General features: G+C 33.9%; 1 protein-coding gene across 1 annotated transcript; it reads left to right on the plus strand.

Annotated features, from left to right (window-relative positions):
- The first annotated feature begins 3389 nt into the window (after positions 1-3389).
- Positions 3390-4807, plus strand: LOC25483451 (protein MIZU-KUSSEI 1). The gene has a single exon (XM_013612145.2). It carries the CDS (start codon positions 3699-3701, stop codon positions 4551-4553), a length of 855 nt encoding a protein of 284 aa, XP_013467599.1. The 5' UTR covers positions 3390-3698; the 3' UTR covers positions 4554-4807.
- Positions 4808-21565: the final 16758 nt, after the last annotated feature.

A 21565-nucleotide genomic window follows, 5' to 3' on the forward strand; every position in this document is an offset into this window, starting at 1 on the left:
TTGTTTGCAAGAAATGTGTAAAAAAAGTTAGGGTTAATAGTGTTTTACTCCCGTAATATAGGTCATTTTCGGGTTTCCTCCCTGTAATAAAAAATTAGATTCCGTTCATGTAATTTGAAGATTTTTTTGTTTTGGACCTTCATGACATCAAATTGCAAAATTTATGGTACTTACGCCCACTGTAATTTAAGCAAATTTCAGTTTACCCTCTACCATATCATCGATTTTGTACAGTCAAAATTCATAAAGGTGCAAAACTAAAAATCTGCGCTATTTCCATTGAGTCCTTCTTACGCACCACTTCGTCTTCAATACGCGCAACCGGTCTTCCTACATCAATTTGTGTGTCTCTTCTATTGTTTATGTGGTGCGGGGGATAAGAGGATAAGTAGGGTTATTGTTAATTTGTCACACATCGTTATGTGTTATTGTGGCATAGGAATGATTTTATTTTCTCTAATATGGTCATTAATATAGAAGAATGTTTCGATTTAGTCCAAGTTACGACTTGGAGGTGGTATTTAGAAAGAGTACAAGATAAGTCGTGATTATTCTATGAATGGTGTAATAGCCAATTCATCTGTTTGTCTAGTTTATAAGTCGTCTTTTCTTTTTTCATCTCTCCTATACCTTGTAAATGAGTTTTTTTAAAGGTCAAGCGAATATATTAATAACCCAAAAGAAGCTCCTCTACCACATGATGTACTAGATTAACCTTAGAGATCCAGTAATTTAATTACACCATACAAACCACATACAAAAAGTAGCCAAAAACCCAAAAATTACAAATAATTAAGAAACAACATGTAAACACAATAAATGGATCAACCTCCAAGTAGAGTAATCAAAATCAAATGAATATAATATAATTTTAACCATCAGAAAGTTTGAAGTTTATCCTTTTCAGATAAAGAAATAAGTTGTTTTGTCTTATTGTGAAAAATCTTTCGGTTACGTTCCTTTCAAATAGTGAAAAGCACCGAAATCCAAATTATGTTGGAAAATCCGCACCTACCCCCCAAACTAAATAGAATTATCTATTAAAGTACCACAAAAAGCCGTTGAAATCTCTAACCAACCCGAATTCAAGAGTCATTGTCCATCATATGATTCACAATAAAAAAATAAATGGTCTCGATCCTCCTCAACACCACAATCTGAAGGTGAGAAAAACACAAGAAGGGGGGTTGAATTGTGTTGGCTTTTTCTTCTTTTTCTCCTTAGCTGAAAACGCTGATCAGAAGCAGATAGAGTTCTACTTCTGAAGTGATGTTCAGGACAAACTTGCAGCGGATAAAAACAGAGAGAGAGAGAGAGAGAGAGAGAGAGAGAGAGAGAGAGAGAGAGGAAAGACATAAAGCAATTATACAGGTTCCTTCCACAAACTGGAAGTCGGTCCTGTCCCTCTTGCACTTCCAAGGAGAGTTCACTAGAAATGTAATATCTGATTACAATTGCTCACTGCTAAACTTAGCAAGAGACTTCAAATTGCTCAAGCACAACTGCAAGAGACTTCCTATGCTCCTGAACACAATCAAGAGACTTCTAATGCTTAAGCACAACTGCAAGAGACTTTTATTCAAACAGAATTACAACGAAAAATGTTTGAGGTTGAACACTTGATATACAATCAGTTGTATTCACAATACAAATCAGATACAGACTCTTAAGACTCTAGAATTTCTAAGATATGAAAGTTGTTAAGAAATTCTGAGTGAACTTTTGAATGTAGAACAATTTCAGCAGAGTTTTGGCATTTGTAAATTGTTGTTGAGTCCTTGCCAATCTCTAAGTTTTCACTCTTTTATATAGAGGTGTGAAAGAGACGTTGTGAATTGCCAGCACATCAAAATAGAGTCGTTTGAAGCTTTAATCAATCACCAATGATCTTTTGCCTGATATGGTTATTGTCCTATGAATGATCAATTTCAAATCCATTCCAATTGAGAGGGAACATAGTTGCATGTAGAGCTGTTTTTCTTGTCTTGTAGCAGAGACAAAAACAGAGTAGTGGAGGTAGTGGTTGTACACTTCGTACAATTGTACTTTGTCAACGCTCTTCAAAGAACAATCATCCAATGCTTTCAAATCCTTTCAAATTAGTTGTTGCTTCACTATTCTAGTCTTCTGCAATGCTTAGACGAGATTAAATCCATTGAACAGCCTTTGAAGCTTTAAGTCTTGCATCTCCTGATGAACTTCAGCTTCTGGTGATCTTCTACTTCTTATGAGATGCTTCTAAGGAACTTGCTTCTAATGACGTCATCACTTTAGGAACACTTTTACTTCAGGAGCACTGTGACTTCAGGAGCACTTCTCTTCAGACGCTTCAAGCTTCATTTTTGTTGATTCATTTGCTCTCTTTTGTTCTTCCAGAACCTATTTAAGATGTCAAATTTTTGTCTATGGTCATGTACACTTGAATAAATATTAGCATATCCAATTGGCAATTTTTAATACCTTGTTATCATCAAAACTCTTAAAGGGTAATTTTTAACACATTTTGTTTCAACACAATCTGCCGAACAAAAAGTGTCAGCATTCCCCAAAATATGTCCCCTAATAAAGTCTCGATCCTCCTTGTAAATGAGTTTATTATCCCTTGTGCTTCTTTGTATTGAATATCATATTTCGCTATATTTTCTAACACTGATCTAACGCTTTATTTCTCTCTTTCAATCACATCATGATTTTATCAAGTCAATATCTTTATCTCTATCTCTCCCAAGGTGCCAATAACATTTGGATAGATAATATTTCATTCGTTCCTTTTTAATTGTCACATTTTGACTTTTTTACACAAACTAAGACACTAAATGTATTTCACTACTTATCCTTAATTATTTAATATCATATTTCATATATTTCTTTCTCTGCAATAAATTACTAAGGGCATTATAGGAAAAACAACGAATTTTTTTTTCTACCCTAGTTTATGCCAAAAAAATACAAAAATGCCCCACTTTTTTAAAAAATTGCACAAATACCCTACTTTTTCAGATGTCTCTGGTACCACTCCACTTGGAGTTGCGGGGTACCCTAAAAAGTGACAAAAATTTTGTCTTTATTATACCCCTCTACTTGGAGTTGCGGAGTATTTTTAGATTTTTTTTTCAATTTTTTTAAATACCCCTCCATCTTGACTTGCGGGGTATTTTTGGATTTTTTTTTTTTTTAATTTTTAGATACCTCTCAATTTGGACTAGAGTGGTATAATAAGGACAAAAAAAAAATTGAAGGATAGGGATACGTGTATGCATGCATTAATATTATTCCTCTTTTCAAAACTTATTTAACATCTTATTTTCTCCTCTCTTTTTTTACCGCATTACTAACGTATCATACGTGTTTTATTTCTCTCTCTAACGGTATAATGAATATTAGGTGTTGCTTGAAAATATGAATGGCAAACATACCCAAAATATACACACACTAGTTAGTTGTAAACAAAGTAGGACAGTAGTGTAGTGTAGGGCCATATGTACAAAACAAAAGTCCAACAAATGATGATCATAAGAAGCACAACCCTCCACAGCCTCCCTTTATATTAATTTTTCCCCTCTTTCCCCCAACACTATCATCACTTCTGTCACCTCCTTTCTCTCTCTTCATCTAGGAAACTTCAATCACAATCTTTCCATCTTTGTACAAGTATAGTCTACAGTTTCATTTCATTCCGTGTTCCTAACTAACAAAGCATGAAACAACAACAAAACCTTACCCTCCAAAGAAGCACAAGCACAAGCGCCACCATCACAACAAGAAACAATCGTAGAATCATCCCTTCAAACCACCGACTCTCAGAATCCGATGATTTCTCCGGCAACCTTCTCATAAGACAAGGATCATCACCCTCAATCTCTTCCTTCTCCAATCAACGTCAACAACAAGCAAAACAAACAACAACAACAAAGAAGCTATCTTCACTTATACGTTCTTTCCTCAACATCTTCACTTTTCAAACCATATTTCCAACATGCAACTGGCTCACCATTCCTTCCACCCTCTCCTCCACTTCAATCTCCCCTTCACTCGGCCGCAAAGTCACCGGAACACTCTTCGGGAACCGCCGTGGTCATATATCATTCGCCGTCCAACTTCACCCTCGCGCTGAGCCTCTCCTCCTTCTCGAACTCGCCATGTCCACTTCTTCACTTGTAAAAGAGATGTCTTCTGGACTCGTACGCATAGCACTCGAGTGCCGGAAGACATCATCAACGGCCTCTGCTGTCAGCGGAGGCCGAGTCAGGCTCTTTCATGAGCCTGACTGGACCATGTACTGCAATGGGAGGAAGTGCGGCTATGCAGTTTCACGCACGTGCGGGGAACTAGATTGGCACGTGCTGACCACCGTGCAGAGCGTCTCCGTTGGTGCTGGAGTGATTCCGATGTTGGAAGACGGTGGTGGTTGCGGCGGGTCAGAGGGTGAGTTGATGTATATGAGAGCTAAGTTTGAACGAGTCGTTGGGAGCCGTGACTCAGAAGCATTCTACATGCTGAATCCTGATGGTAATGGAGGACCTGAACTTAGTATTTTTCTATTGAGAATATGATTGATCTAAATTGTAAGCAAATAAAAAGATGTCATTAGAATTTGACTTTTTTAGGAAAATTAATTAAATAGGACATTGTGTAAGATTGATATGTGTGTAATAATATTTAGTTAGGATTGGTTTGATCACTTGTTGATTTTATGTTTAAAGATTGTACCTATACACATAAAGATGAAATTGTATGTGATTTAATTTCAGATCACATATATGTACACTTTATAATCAAGTTGAGGGATGTTAGAAAGATACGCAAATGCTTGCTTCATTTTTTTTGTTTAATTATTATTTTAACATATAAGTGATTAATTATAAGGGTCTCCCTAATAAGCATTTTAAGCACTTGTTAACGATTAAAAAATGGAAACAATAAATAACATTTATATAAAAAAAGTTGTTTTTTTTATGTTTCATTGTTTTGAATACTCAAATCCCTAAAAAAAAAAATTATACTTTAAACTTTTTATAAAGTGTGCTTAAAATATTTGTTAAGGTATATGTTAGTATTTTTGTTTTGAAATTAATGTATTCAACACTTTAAATTTTTAATGAATAATTATTTTATATAAAATTTATCTATTATTTTTATTTTAGAATCTTTAACTAGTGTCCTAAAAGTATTTGTTAGTTAGACCTTTCTCTCGTTATAAAAGAGAAGTTTTGTGATCTTGAATGTGTTGGCTTTGTTTGACTGCTTGTGATCATGCAGGCATGTTGTGCATTTATTTATATTTAAGTACAAAAGGTGATGTTCCAAGCTTATTTGCACACTTGTCATCCAATCGAGAGAAGACTTATAAAATTGTATAAATTAATAAATAATATAACAAACTACAAGTTGGTTTCTGAAAGAAAAATAATATATTTTCTCAACAACATAAAAAAAAAAAAGGATGTTTAGCTATTTGTATTATTTCAATGGAAAATGCTAGATATCAAAAATGAATTCTTATGATGGATTTAAGAATGACATGGGAGAATAATCACACTTAAATTTCAATCTTATTTATTAACATTTCATAAAAGAAAAATACATAACACCTACCATCCCATAATTTTCGGTCAGGTTGAGTTTTTTTTTTGAACAACCTAAAATGATATATATTTTTGTTTTAAGAAGAAAAAAATGATATATATATATATATATATTAACAAAGGATCACCCTGCACAAGGTGTGCAAAGGATAAAACAAGCAAAAGTATTTACAAAGTCAAAGTGCCAAAAAAAGAATGAGCACTATCAAAACAATAAAAGCTAATGGACACCCATACACAGTAACGGGTGTTTCCACCAGTCATGATAACTGTAAGATGAGAAAGCAACATGTTTTGATTTTAACCACAAGAACGAATTAAGTTTAACTTTTTCTAGGAGCACGGAAGGATTCAAAGCCCCATTGTTGAAGACACGGTTGTTCCTTTCCTTCCAAATCACCCAAACAGATGCAAACCAAATTAATCGTAAATAAAGATAAGAGAACCTAGGCAAACCAGACATATGTGTAAACTGCACAAAAAGATGACGAAGCTCTCCATGAAGAACTGATGAAATACCTAACCAATGCAGCACAAGTAACCAAAGAGAGCCGTAAATGTCACAACCTAAAAACAAGTGAGAAGTTGTTTCCAATTCGCCACAACCTGCTGTGCAAGCCGTGTCTGTTGCTTGAATGACTCCTCCTTGCCAAATTATTTTTAGTAGGCAATCTGTCACGAAGAAGGCGTCATACAAACAAGGAAACCTTTGAGGAAATAAACATGTGCCAAACATCATCAACCAACGCTGTCAACACCTGCCCCTGAAGTAGTAAGAAAGTGATATGTTCCTCGGACCTAGTAACCATGAATTGGGTCTAACAACCATCGTCAAGTATCAGTTGAAGTTTCCTGCAAAACAACATTAAGAAGCATAACATAACACTCCCCCACACTCTTCTCCTCCCAAGCTAGTAACCGACGTCTCCCCTCCCACGCTCCTCCTCCCACTTCCGACCCTAACCTTTTCATCTCCTCCATCGTTCGTTCTTTATTCACAGCCAAATCAAAAAGGCGGGAAAATTTCAATCGTAGTGGTAATTCCCCCACCCAAGTGTCATACCAGAATAAAGTTTTCCTTCCATTATCCACTATTCGTCGTATATTTTCCTCAAACCAACTACCGGCACCGTTACCAACCCCCTCCCGGATCCTACATAATGACCTCCACCATAAAGAGCTCAAATTCCCCCCATCCTTCAACCGCCCTCCTCCTCCCCGTACCGCGATTTTAAGACACGATACCACAACCCACCCTTGTCAATCAACATCCTCCAACACCACTTTCCCAACAAAGAAGTATTAAAATCTCTGACCCTCCTAACCCCCAAATCCACTACTAAAAAAACAAAAATTAGTGAGGGAAATTTTGTGAGGGAAAACGTGAAATCCCTCTCTAATTCCGTCACTAAATTTTGCGACCATGAAATTTGTGAGGAATTTCATTTTTTCTGTCACTAATTTCCCTCGCTAATTTTACTTTTTCTGGTAGTGATCACCATCCTCCTTAGGAGTACAAATAGACTTCCAATTAATCCAGGCTATTTTCTTACTATCCTCACCACCCAAAAAAAAAATTAAAAATAGATTCAATAGAAAAAATTATACATGCATGGGCTTTGAAAAAGGAAATAAAGTAAACTGGAAGTGAGGACAGGACAGACTTCAAAAGTATCAGACGGCCACTGAAGGAAAGGAATTTTTTATTCCACAACGACAGGCGAGTAACAATGCGATCGACAACAAGTTTCCAAAAGGACAACTTCCTAACATTAATTATGACTAACAATAATTTCGGGACAATTTCTTGATAAAATCTATATTTGATATATAGTATTGATCTATTGCAAACTATAATACTAGTTTTTTTTTTTTTTTTGGTACAACTATAATACTAGTTTAATCAATCTCTTTTCTGCAATAATTTAATCAATCCTTGTGCATGCATGTGAGCTGCGTGACCTGACATTAATGGATTGAATCTTAAAATATTTGTAAGGTTAATACTCTTATACTTTAGACTTTTGTTGCGTATAACATCTAATGTCATGTCAATTAAGTTAATTTATTTCTAAAATAAATTTTATAAGGCAACCGAAACAAAATTGTACCATAGTTTCGATGAGTTAGAGTTATTGTGGGGAGACCGGTCCTCACAACATGGATGGAAATAGTGAAAATACTTGGGTGATAAGACTTTTTTGGTAAAACAGAAAAGATTAAGAGTTTTGCAGAATCTTATTATTTAATTAAAAATGTCATATCATAGAACATAAAAAAAAAAACTTTTTAAATATATTACGACGCCATACTTAAATAAATATGAATATTATTTTTTATCATTATTATAAAAAAAAATTGAGTAATCACATTATTACAATATTAAATTATGCATTTTATATTAAATTATGAATTTGTTAACTTTTCATTAATTTAAATTTATTGATCTACATTAATTTTTTTTGTATATTTATATGTATTATTATAAATTATAATTGAAATATGATATCTCATATAATCAAATTCTCTAAAATGTACAAGTTAAATATTCAAAGAGGTTAATCTTATTGTTCTATTAATTTGTCAGTCTATTTAAACATGAATTGAATTACATATTTAAATGAGTTCATATGAAAAATAGACTTTTAAACATGTTATAGTATCATATGAGAATGTCGAAAGACAAGCTAGATTCACACCTAAAAATAGACATATGACAAGCTACAAGTCAAACCTTAAATGTTTTGATATAGCATACTTAGATCTTGCAAAGCGAACTCACCACAACCTATCCCCTACCTCAATGGGTGCAAGTTATAATTGCATCACAACGGAGCCATCCATTTCAATGTTTAATTGAATTTCGTATATACACATTAATGGTTTTATCATTTTTTTTTTGTCAATATCTAATCACATTATCACTCAAACTGAAAACCTCAAAAAAGATTATTTCATCGATTACATCAATAAATTTATATCATTACAATTCAACAACACTAATTTCTTTTAATACAATTTATCAAAAAGAATCCACAATAAATTGGGACATAATCCCAGCTTTGTTTGGAGAAGCATTCTTAGTGCAAAGGTGGTGGTTAGACAAGGAGCTCGATGGAAAATTGGTGACGGATTTGATATCCCTATTATCAATGAACCTTGGATTGGGTCAGGTTCTAGTATCCCACCCATTGGGGAAGACATGGTGGCTCTCCAACCGTACTCAGTGGGAAATCTAATAGACCAAGAACAAAAAGTCTGGAAGGAACCATTGCTTCGTCAGCTTTTTGTTCCGGAAACTGTCCAGAATATCTTGAATACTCCTCTTCATCATCAGGTTCAGAGGGATAAATTGCTCTGGAAGGCGGAGAAAAATGACCATTATTCGGTTAGAAGTGCTTACCGGATATGTATAGAGGAAGTTATTGATAACAATCATTTGCGTAAACCAGGGTATTGGAGTGGTATTTTGAGACTAAAAGTTCCCCCCAAGGTAAAAAATTTGATCTGGCGTATTTGTAGAGATTGTTTCCCGACACGGAAGAAGCTACAAAGCAGGGGTGTTAATTGTCCTTCAGAGTGTGTCAGGTGTGAAGATCCCCGTGAAGACAGCTATCACATACTGTTTCATTGTCCATTAGCAATTGAAGCTTGGCAGTCTGCAAATCTGTGGCACATGATATACCCTGCTATACAACAGTTTGACAATGCAACTGATATCATTTTTAACTTACTTCAAAATTTATCAGCTGTCCATATTGAGAATATTGTTACCATTATGTGGAGCATATGGAAAGCAAGGAATCTGAAACTTTGGCAACAAGTGTCAGACACAACAATCACTGTCTTGGAAAGAGCAAAACATTTGCTACAAGGTTGGAGAAATGCCAATCATAAGCGTACTCTTCTAAGGTATGACAACTCATCTTCCAATCAAAATTCCTCTTCCCAAAACAGAAATACGCCTGTTAGATGGAGCAAGCCAAGGGCTGGAAGGTATAAGTGTAATGTTGATGCATATTTTCCAAATGATTCTAACAAGGTAGGTCTGGGAATCTGCATCCGAGACTCAGAAGGGAACCATGTACGCTCCAAAATTATGAGTTTCTCTCCAGTTTGTTCGGTAGACGTAGGAGAAGCTTTGGGTTTATACCATGCACTACGGTGGATACAAGAACTTCAATTAACAAATGTTGATTTCGAGATTGACTCTAAAAGAGTAGCTGATTATTTCAACAAAGGTCATGGAGATATCACCAAATTTGGTTCTATTATGGATAGTAGTATCCAATTTTGTAATACTTACTTAACAAACTCTCATGTCGAGTTTATTAGGAGGCAAGCGAATGAGGTTGCTCATAATCTAGCTAAGGCAGCCGCATCTAGTACTAGCCTCCAGATCTTTGATGATATTCCTACATGTATTAGTTCTCTAATCTTTAATGAAATGATATAGTTTTCTTTCACTCAAAAAAAAAAAAAAAAGTTGAGAGAGAGAGAGGGTTCTTATATATGCACTCTTTTTTTTTTTTTAAGAAAAGGAAACTTGTCGACTAACAAGTCCCAAAAGAAATAAATTAAACAAAGATGGAACTACAAAAAGGAGGGGGGACAAGCACCTGACCCTCAAGGCTAACAAAACCTAAAAATAGGTAAACCCAATCTATTTCTAGCAAAGTCCCAGACAATCTCTCTAGGAATACTATCCCACCAAAAAAGATATGGAATAGAAAAACCAATATCTGCTAGTTTGTCAGCACAATGATTACCTTCCCTATAAATATGAGTTACAAAAAAAGACATAGAGGAGCAGAGATGAAGACAATTTTGCCATCTATTTCTTAAGTGCCAAGGAACGATCGTGATAGACTTGAAAGCTGCAGTTACCAACATAGAATCTGTTTCTAGCCAAAGGTGATGCCACCCCTTTTGAGAAGCGAATTCAATTGCCATCATGGCTCCATTAAGCTCAGCGATCAAAGAGTTTGATATCCCCAAGTTTCACGCAAAAGCTCCCACAAACTCAGAAGCGGCGTTTCTGAAAATACCTCCACAACTAGAAGGACCAGGGTTTCCTTTGCAAGCGCCATCTATGTTACATTTAATCCAGTCGAAAACAGGGGGTTGCCAAAGGACCTCTTTAATTCTTGGAGCACTTCCATGTTTGATCTTGACAAAAAAACGATGAAGAAGGACAAAATCTGCCATAGAAGCTGAAGCATGGAGAGAAGATAGATTGCCAGCTAAAGAAGTACCAGTAGTAATTAGGTTTTGGGCTGTACAAAGAGGAATTATTTTGCCATTAAACCTTTTTTGATTCCTGCAGTACCAAATGATGTTGAAGCCATAAACAACTGCAGTTAGAACCACCAGCTTGCAAAGAGGAGAACTTTGCCTATTAGAAATATCTAGAGCCTCATTAATAGATGAGAAGTTACAAAGAGTATCTAACTTTGAACCGAGCCAATACCAAATTTCCCTAGCCATATTGCACTCAAAGAACAAATGATGGAATGATTCCCCTTGAATATTACAAAGACTACACATGGAGGGAAGTTGACAACCTCTAGAGCTGAGAATGTCATCAGTTGGGAGCTTATTATGCAAGCTTCTCCAAATCATCATAGATTTTGATGGTGGTATATTCTTGTTCCAGATGACCTTAGCCCAGGCAATGTTTTGACCATGATTGCAGTGAAAGAGATAAGCGTCCTTGAAGGTTAACTCATCATTAGATGATAAATTCCAAAGCAATTCATCATCTTTTGCTATGACAGGAATGGTGACATTTTCCACAATATTTTGACTATTAGGAAAGTTTTGAATAAGAGGCTGAGGTATTTTCCATTTTGCATCTTGAATAAATAAATTAACAGTTGATGAGAGATTCTCATGCAAACCTGGATCAATAAAATATTCTTCCACCAGAGGTTTACCACACCAATTATCTGTCCAGAAGTTAATAGAAACCCCATCACCAAGATTCCAAGAAGAGTTGAGAAGAACTTCTGAATATTTATGTTTGATGCCACTCCAGACTGAAGAGAGAATATGGTATGAGATAGGTTTCTTCTTTTTCAGCACTCTACTTCTGAGGAATTGAGCCCATTGATAATTTGAGTGAATAAGCTCCCAACAAAGCTTTAAATTGGCACCTTCATTGATTTTAGACAGAGATCTAATACCAAGACCGCCTTCTTTCAAGGGTAGGCAGACCTTATGCCAAGAGACTGTAACAAGTTTTCTTTGGTTAACATCCCCACTCCACACAAAGTTCCTCATCCATCTTTCAATGTCTTTGATCAATTTGACAGGGATAGAATAAACTGAGATGCAATGTAAAAGCATACTTTGAATGACGCTCTTAACTAACTGGACTCTACCAGCCATAGATAGGAGATAACTGGACTCTACCAGCCATACTTTAAAGATTGGGACACCAAGATAGGTGAAGGGAAGACTGCCAATTTTGAACCCAATCCGAGTAGCAATAGATGACAAACGATGATTAGAAATTACACCTCCATAAATTGATGATTTTGCTGGATTCACACACTGGCCAGAAACTTGTGCATACTTGATAAAAAGATCAGTGAGATGTTGAATGTTTGAGTTGATTCCTTTGTAGAAAATCATTATATCATCTGCGTACAAGATGTGAGAAGGAACCGGATTGTCTCTAGAACCAAGAATAAGCTTAATTGTCCTTCTCTAACCATTTTAGTGATGCTTCTGCTCATTACCTCCTCTGCAAGACAAAAGAGGAGAGGAGAGAGAGGATCTCCCTGCCTCACTCCTCTAGTACAGGAGAAAAAACCATGAAGTTTTCCATTTATGGCTATTGAGATTTTTGCAGAAGAAAGAATATTTTTGATCCATTTGCAAAAAATAGAATTAAAACCAAAAGCTTCAAGAACTTCAATGAGAAAATTCCAATCAAGAGTGTCAAATGCTTTTGTAATTGCCACCTTCAAAGCAAGATTTCCTCCAAAAGATTTTTTGTGTAGAACATTGATGGCTTCAGATGTCAAACAGATACAATCTTTTATGCTCCTTCCTTTGATGAAGCCCCTTTGTTGAACTGATGTTATAGCAGGCATGATCTTTGCAAGTCTGTCAGCTAGAATCTTTGAGATGATCTTAAACTTGAAATTGGCAATAGCAATAGGTCTATACTGATCAACTGAATCTGCATTGTTAGTTTTAGGAATAAGCACAAGAATATTAGTGTTAAAATTTGGCAATAACCAACCAGTTGTAAAAAACTGCATAACAGCTTTATATACATCATGTTTGATTATTTCCCAATAAGTTTGAAAAAATATTGCACCAAAACCATCCGGTCCAGGGGCACTATCATTATTTAAAGAAAAAATAGCATTATGAACTTCATCCATAGTTGGTAAAAGTGTAAGCATGTTGTTGATCCTATCAGTGATGAGATTAGGAATCACATCTTGAACCATGTCATTGTGAATAGTGTTTGAATTTGAAGCAAAAAGATTTGAGAAGTGATTTACTACATGTGCAGAGACTTCATTTGGATCATTTAAGATAATATCACCACTTTTCATAGAGGTAATCAGGCTTGAGGCTTGTTGGATTTTGGCAAGTCTATGGAAAAAGGCTGTGTTTCTATCTCCTTCACAGTGCCATTTGACTTTGGATTTCTCTTTCCAAAAGATTTCTTCCATTTTCAGGATGTTTTCAAGGTGAATTTGAGCTGTTCTTTCTTGTTCCATCAGTTGATCAGAGTATCCTAGATTATCAATATCTGCTTGGATATTGTCTAGTTTCTGGATGGCATCTTTCAATTGAGAATGAATATTTCCAAAAGTTTCTTTGTTCCAAATCTTGAGGTTGTTTTTCAGGATTTTGAGTTTTTGGTTCAGGATATACATAGGACAGCCTATCACATTATTGTTCCAGCTTTGTGTGACAATGTTGATGCAGTCAGCATGCTCAATCCACATCTTCATGAATTTAAAAGGAGAAGCAAATTGTATGTCTTGAATTGAGAATTCAAAAAGGAGAGGATGATGATCTGACCTTAACTTAGTGAGAGTGCAAACTGAAGATGAAGAGCAAGCATTAATCCAATCTTGATTTACTATAACTCTGTCCAATCTTCTTTGTATGTTGTTTCTACCTTTTCTACCATTTGTCCATGTGTAATTAGAGCCTCTTGTAGGAAGGTGTATGAGGTTATGAGAATCGGACCAGTTTTGGAAATCTGACATAGGGAGTCTATTGGGTGTGGAGAAGCTTTTCTGTTCGTGAGCACCTAATATGGAGTTAAAATCCCCTATACAAGACCAAGGGATGGGATAATGGGTTTGAATAGAAGAAATAGCATGCCAAAGATGTCTTCTTTTAAGGTAACAGGTTGAGGCATAGACAGCAGATATACCAAAAGTTTTCCCTCCAAGATCAACTTGAAAGGAGACTTGTTGGTCATCAATGGAAAAAATAATAGGGGAGAGATGAGAGGCACAAAGACACCAGAGGTTGGGGTTCAGATTGTTCCTATTATTTACAGCAAAAACTTTAAGATTACGGTTGTGTAACCATCTTTGAGATAGATGAGAAACAGACATCCAGGGTTCGGCAATAATGCAAAGGTCAGGTTTAAATTTCACTAGAAGATTCTTAAGAGCTAATTTTATGGGAGAATTAGCTAAACCCCTAAGGTTCCAGTAAAAGCACTTCATTTGAAGGGCTTAGATGTTCCAGCCCGTGATCTAATAGGGTATGAACTTTGCCTGGCTGATTTGCTTTTAGCAGCTTTCTTGGTTGCCCTAGTGGTTACTAGTTGGAAACCTTGATCATGATTACTAGTATTAACAAAATCAACAGATTTTGACAGAAAATTCTCGGCATTGACATCAAAATTAAGAGTTCTAGTTTGAGAGATGTCTGCACCTGCATTTCTGAATGTGTTATTGTTACTTTCAGACATAACCTCTTCATCTTCATCATCTTCATTACGCGGATCTGCTAGGTTGGCCCATGATTTTTTCAAAAATTCCATATCCTTCAAGATTGCCTTAGGTGTGGTTTCCTTCTCAGTACTTGCTGGAGACTTACCTTTTGCACTTTCAATTTCTTGTGTTGCATCAACGAATTGTGAACCAGTAGAACTATGAGCATCCTCATTAAAAACAAAATTTGCAGGATTGGATTTATTGCTGCTAGCTTGTTTTGCTGTGTGTTCAGCAAGGACTACTTGCAACTCTTCATTTATCTCCCTTTCTAGTTGTAGGTCCTCTTCATGTCTACTATGCACTTCTGGTTGCGCATTATTGGTGTCAACAGACCCCTCATTATTTCCTCTTACAGCCGGAACATAATGTTGTCTAACTACTGCAGAATCTTTCCTTTTGTTTTGCTCTTTCTGCACCTTATCAGTGTTTCCCATGTTCCTTTTCTTACATATATCTATATGATGTCCTGGTATCTTGCAATATGCACAAAAATCAGGTAAGTTCTCATATTCCAAATCAACGAAAAAGGCGTAACCCTTTCTTTCGACAAGTACCCTGTACCTCAATTCAATGGCCAAATCTATGTCAACCAAAACCCTAGCATAGTGCCCGAATGTTCTTTCAATCATGGGCTTCCCTGAAATACTATCAGTGCAAATAGGCGTTCCCACGCTACTTGCTATGGCAAATAGTATTTTCTTACGCCAATTTCTTTTAATATATGCACTCTTATCTATACAACACTAATTTCTTTTAATACAATTTATCAAAAAGAATCCACAATAAAAGTTGAGAGAGAGAGGGTTCTTATATATGCACTCTTATCTATACAACAACAACAATCAAGTCTTACCTCATTAAACGGGGTTGAATACATGGATCAAATTACATATTATATTATGGGTTTGTCTACCATGTGCAACATTGCACATGTTAAAACAACTAATAGTAGTAACTTTTTCTTGAAAAACAACAATTATTTATTCAAAAAATTTATATTTAATATTAAATGTACAAGTTCCAATACAAAGTTTCTATTTTAAACTTCTTATCATGTGCAAATTTGCACATGATAGGAAAACCCTTATATTATAAATCATATTTGAATCAAACTCGTTAACCTCTAATTCATTTTTAATAATTTATCTTATAGTTTTTTGAGATTTTCGTCTACCTTCTTTGATTTAACTCCCTCCCTCCCTCCCTCCCTCATGGTGTCATTCTTAATCATATCTCGTCTTGTTTTAACCCTCATCCAACGCAACATCCTTATCTCCGCTATGTATAGTTGATTCTCGTGTTGCGAATTTATCAAAGGATGCATAACAAAAGATAATTTTAAGGCTTAATACATCCCCTAATCCCTTAACTTATTTTAATTTCTCAGTTTAGTCCCTTAAATATTAAGTGTTTCAATTTGGTCCCATAAATCTTCTGCCGTTTATTATTTTGGTTCTCTCTGTTAGTTTTTAACCTTAAATGGTGAACAAACTTTATAGATGGTCCACCATAGACCTTATTAAATCTTTTATTTTTAACGGTTTGATCTTTTTTTTTAAATGGAGACCATTGGATCAATGAGAGATCTATTGTAGTTTATAATGAACCACAAACACCTAATATTTTCCTCCATCTTCTTCATCCCCAAATAAAACTCTCATCTTTATTCATCTTCATCATTAAATTTGAAAATCCAACTTTTCTTTTCAATTGCTTATTTTTTTTTTCTTTTCAATTTAATTAACAACTAATTATTACTTTTATTCATCTTCCTCCCTCTTCCTATTCATCACTATCATCATATATTCATCCAACATTCAAAGAAATCCAGAAGAAAGAAAAAGAAACCATAAACAATTTCCATCAAATCCAAATAGTTAATTTATAATAGTTAATTCATAATCTGCAAAATCCAAATCATCAACAACAACTCAAGCTTCTCCTAGGTTGAATCCAAACGATGAACCAATCATGAACACAAAAGAGGAAGAATCCAACTCAAAAGAGGAAGAATCCAACTCAAAAGAGGATCCATCACCTCTATCATTCAGGGTTGTGTGTTTTCATACCTCTAGTTTTACATTTGAAAATCGTGAGAAGAAATTTGGACCCAATTTGAGAAGTGGATGCCAAAGTAGAACATAGATATCACAGAATCTACCACTCCAAAAGTAATACCACAAGGTTTAACAATCAATTTCCTCGGTTCTAATAATGATGGAAGTACAAATATTGGTTAAGTTTTTATTAGAAAAAAAAGGTAAGAGATAGATCAAAGATTTCATGAACTAAGGTTCTATAATATATGAAGCTACGAGTATGTGAAGCCTGTGACAACATGATCTTTCTTTGCGTGATATACTGGAAAGAAATATGTGAAGCTTTTATGGATTTCGATTTTTAAAGGGAAAATTTTGAATCTTAGATCTGAACCTGTATGGATTTCGATTGTTTCGTTGTTGGTTCTGTGTTGGTTGTTGCTCATGACTTTCACTGGAAATTGCAGCGGGTATGAAAGGGAAAGCTTTTATGTGTGTTTTGTGATTACTAATTTGTGGATTTTGATAAGTTTATGTTTTAGGATTTCTGGGTTTAGAGTTAAAGATGATATGATGATGAATATGATATGATGATGAGGGAGGAAGGGAAGGAGAAGATAAGAGGAAGAATAGGGAAGTAGAAGAAGGAAAGGAAAACAATTTAGATACGGATGGTTCACTTTAGTACACTATGGACTTACAATCAAACGGTTATAATCATATTAAAAATATCAAACAAAAAAAACTAACTGCGAAGACCAAAATAGATAACGGCAGAATACATAAGGGACCAGTTTGAGACGTTTTTTTAGTTAAGGGATCAAACTGAGAAATTAAAATAAGTTAAGGGACTGGGAGATGTATTAAACCTAATTTTAATAAACGTATATTAATTTTTGTTTCCCCTGCTTTCTATTAGATACCCCCTCTTGATTTGCTAAACTAAAAATAATGCTAGTTCTATAAAGTGTTTTTTGTTTTATAATGCTTAAAAGCTTTTAATTTTATTGTATTGGCCAATATCAAATATTAAAGAAAATTTAAAGAAATAAAATATTAATTTCAAGGTAAATTTTTATTTACCCGTCATTTGAAAAATGGCTAAAGTTACCTATGATGTGTTCTTATTTGTGTTATTGATGTAAGAACATATTGAAGACGAAGTGGCGCGCAAGAAATATTCAAGGGGAATAGTGCAAATTTGACATATTGTGTTCAATTGACTCAAATTATACCTTTTTGAAAAAAGAATTTGCCCATGAGCATAACTCATCGTTTTGCCATGAAGTATGGGTGAATTTAGCCTTTTGAAATCATCTGAAGATTCAAAACCAAATTTTTATTATTTCAACACAACTTTATTATATTTATGTTTTATTTTCAGTTTTTTATTTTCGGCTCGTTAGAGTTTGTTATTTTCCTAGTATTTAAACTAAACATTAGTAGCCTAAGAGGTAGTTTTTGATTCAATAAAAATTATAGAGAACTTTTCTCACTTCTGGTGGATTCCAGAAACTCTTTTAACAGGTTTGTCGTTTACAACATATTTATTTATCTTTTAAATTTAACGCTTGTTAATTCTTGCTTCCGTTCTACGTCAGTTATACTTTATGATATATCATATATCGATAAACTATAATGTAGCTGGTGGAATACAAATGTTATGTTAAACTCAATATGAATAACTCTATCTATATTTTATCGATGGATAATATAATATAATATAATTGTCACCACCTAATTTCAATAACTTGCACTTTCATCAACAGACAAGTTGGCTATCATTCACAGATCACTCAAAATCATCAATGCAATTAGTCGTTGAAAATGGGATAGAGCATGTAGTGGTTTTGGAAGATAAACATTTCCAGCATACGTGGAAGAATGCCACCTTTGTGGCATACATTGGATCAGATATCGATAAGATTCCAACATATATGGAATGAAATGTGTGGGACACTATTTCTCAGCATATACACTAACAAGCAAGAGTATATTTTTTGCTTATGCATGTAGTTTGGTGTAGAATTGTTTTTTTATTTTTTTATCTAAAAAAAACTTTTGAATTTTGATGAGTGATTTAAAAAAGAATTGACCAAAAACAAGTTATTCACGGGAAGTAACAGCTCATGAGTCTCAAAATTAAACAAGATATATAATAATTATTTTTATTAATTGATTTTTTTAGAATATATATTTCTATATATAAATAAAAGGTGAAGAAAAATAAAATGGCTTGTCGGAAATATTTACTAAGATTTGAGAAGCATAATTATAAAGGAAAATTCTATGGTGAAATCATGAAAATGACTTTTCTAATGAAGTTAACACTATAACATCAAAAGTTCAGTCTACATAATATCATCAATTCATTAGATTAATAACACTACACTTAATCTAATTTCATCCTACCTTGTTTCAAATGTAACACCCCACAAAGTGTAACACTTAAGACTATCACATAATATCATCAAATCTGTTTGCATGTTAAAGATGTCAACGATAAAATAATTCTTGTAAGTCTAAGATGTTGCAAACATTATTAGATAAATTACTATTGATCATTAATTAGTAATCAACAATTTAAAAATAAATCAAACATTAAAATCAAAATTAACTTTTTCAAAAAAATCAGTTTTCTAATTGCACCGTAGAAGCTCCCATTTATAAATAGCAAAATGTGAGACAAGCTTGAGTGTGATATTTGATGGCAAGAACTGTGGATCGGTCACAAAGTTTTGTTGATGAGAGGTAACATGGTCACATGCGACAAGAATATTGGCCAAGATCGATTGCGTTTATGAAATGAAATCAGAAAAAAGACGTGTACAAAAGTTTGATATATTCCTTCAAAAAAAAAATTGATGTATCACAGCTGAAACCAACGTGTATATGATTTGTTGTTCCCTCAAAAAATGATTTGTTGTTTTTCGAGCAATGATATTTGTACATTCATTCCATGATAATTTTAATGACAACCTTGTTTTTTCTCTTTTCTTATTGGACAAAAACAATAGAGAGAAAAAAAGGAAGAGAGAGGATAAAACCATCATGTGAGTATGAAAAAGAAAGTTGTACAAAAATTGTCACAAATTGACTGTACAAATATCATTTTTTTTTTTTTTTTTTTTTTTTTTTTTTTTTTTGTAGAGATAGCACAACGGGTTGCATACTTTGGGGCAACCTTGTTTAACTCGTCGTCATTAAAAAACATACTTTTTTTTAAGGAATTAAAAAACATACTTAACTCTAAGGTTCTAAAACAACACTATCATATTAAGTAGGTTGATCAATTAATTTTAATTAATTGCTTTTTAAGTTTTGTTTTTCTGTTTGACATACCAACTGGCCTAAAAATTAACATGTTTATTTTTTGAGTGGTGTTATACATCACAAGAGACCGTCTCACGAACATATCTCACCCCTCTTTACATTAAAAGGGGAAGCTAATTGAAGCTACTTATGAAGGTTCTTGACATCAAAAAACGAACCCAGCAATAGATGGGAGAAAAAATTATGATATTTCTTCATTATTGGCACAGATTCCACTTTCTGATTCAATCAATTATTTCATTCATTATTGAAATCTTGTGCCGATAATAAAGAAATATCAAAAGTTGGATGTGTGATGACTACAAATAAAACTAGCTACATGATCCTTCTTCAAGATTGCATGGTTTGTAGTGAGGAAAATATGCTTGATGATGAATGTATCACGAGTCCAGACTTGGAGAGGGTGCAACCAGAGCAGCGAACAAAAGATGGGAAAAGGCGAAAATCACTCGCAGATTACTGGAAGCCAAGGGAAGAGAGATCGCCGTGAGGTTTAAATGAATATTCGTGAACCTTTATATCAACTCTCGAATAAAATGTGATTTGGTGTCAAAATTAACTTTGACATCTGATGTCATCGAGATCCTGATTCTTTAAAATGTGATGATGATTAGCTCCATAATACTCCCTCGGTCCCAAATTGTATGACGTTTTGGGCATTTCACACATATTAAGAAATGTAATTAATATTGTGTGGGAAAAAGATATTATGAGTTGTTTTACAAAATTATCCTTAATAAATGATATGTGAAAGAAAAATGAAAGAATTGAAAAAAGAAAGTAATAAATAGTTAAGGATATAATAGGAAAAGTAACATTAATGTTTCATTGGTATTCTAAAGTGACATACAATTTGGAACAAATATTTTTTTTAAAGTGACATACAATTTGGGATGGAGGGAGTAACTAATTATATAAGCTGTAATGTGCTTAAAGTAAGCAGAAAGTTCATCATAACCCGTTTTCGCAAGCTCTCTAACACACACACATAGGGGGTGTTCAAATTCAAACCGATCCAAATTAAAACCGTAAACCGATTCAAAAAAATCGAAAACTGCACAAAACCGAATATTATTGGATGTGTTTGGATGACACTTTGTAAAAACCGCTTGGATTGAATCAGATTTTGGATTGATTTTTCAAAACTGAACCAAACCGGACCGAATCGTATACAAATATTTTAATATATATTTCCATTTTTATAAGTAAAATATATTATATTAAGCTATTATTTTTTTTTAATTCTTTTAATACTACGTATGAGTTTAATTTAATCAATTTTGTTTCTTTTTCGTATGTTTTAAAGATAATTAATTATTATCATTCCGCACTATTAATTTTTTATAAATCATATGTTATATTTTGTATCAAACCTATTATTTTATCATATTTTTATAAGATTATTATTAATAAAAAAAAAAGTTACAATTTGTAATTTGGACATCTAAAAACTGATCCAAATTAAACCGCATTAATTTGGATCGGATCGAATCGATTTTTTAAAAGTAATCATCTAAAACCAAACCAAACCGCATATAATTTTATCTATAGGTCGGATGAGGTTTTGCCTCAAAACTGATCCAAACCGGACCGCGAACACCCACACACATGCTTATGTTGTGAG

This window comes from Medicago truncatula, chromosome 1 (assembly GCF_003473485.1).
Source record: "Medicago truncatula cultivar Jemalong A17 chromosome 1, MtrunA17r5.0-ANR, whole genome shotgun sequence".
Lineage (NCBI taxonomy): Eukaryota > Viridiplantae > Streptophyta > Magnoliopsida > Fabales > Fabaceae > Medicago > Medicago truncatula.

Coding starts and splice junctions, on each gene's coding strand:
- LOC25483451 (XM_013612145.2), top strand. CDS start 3,699: ATGAAACAACAACAAAACCTTACCCTCCAAAGAAGCACAAGCACAAGC.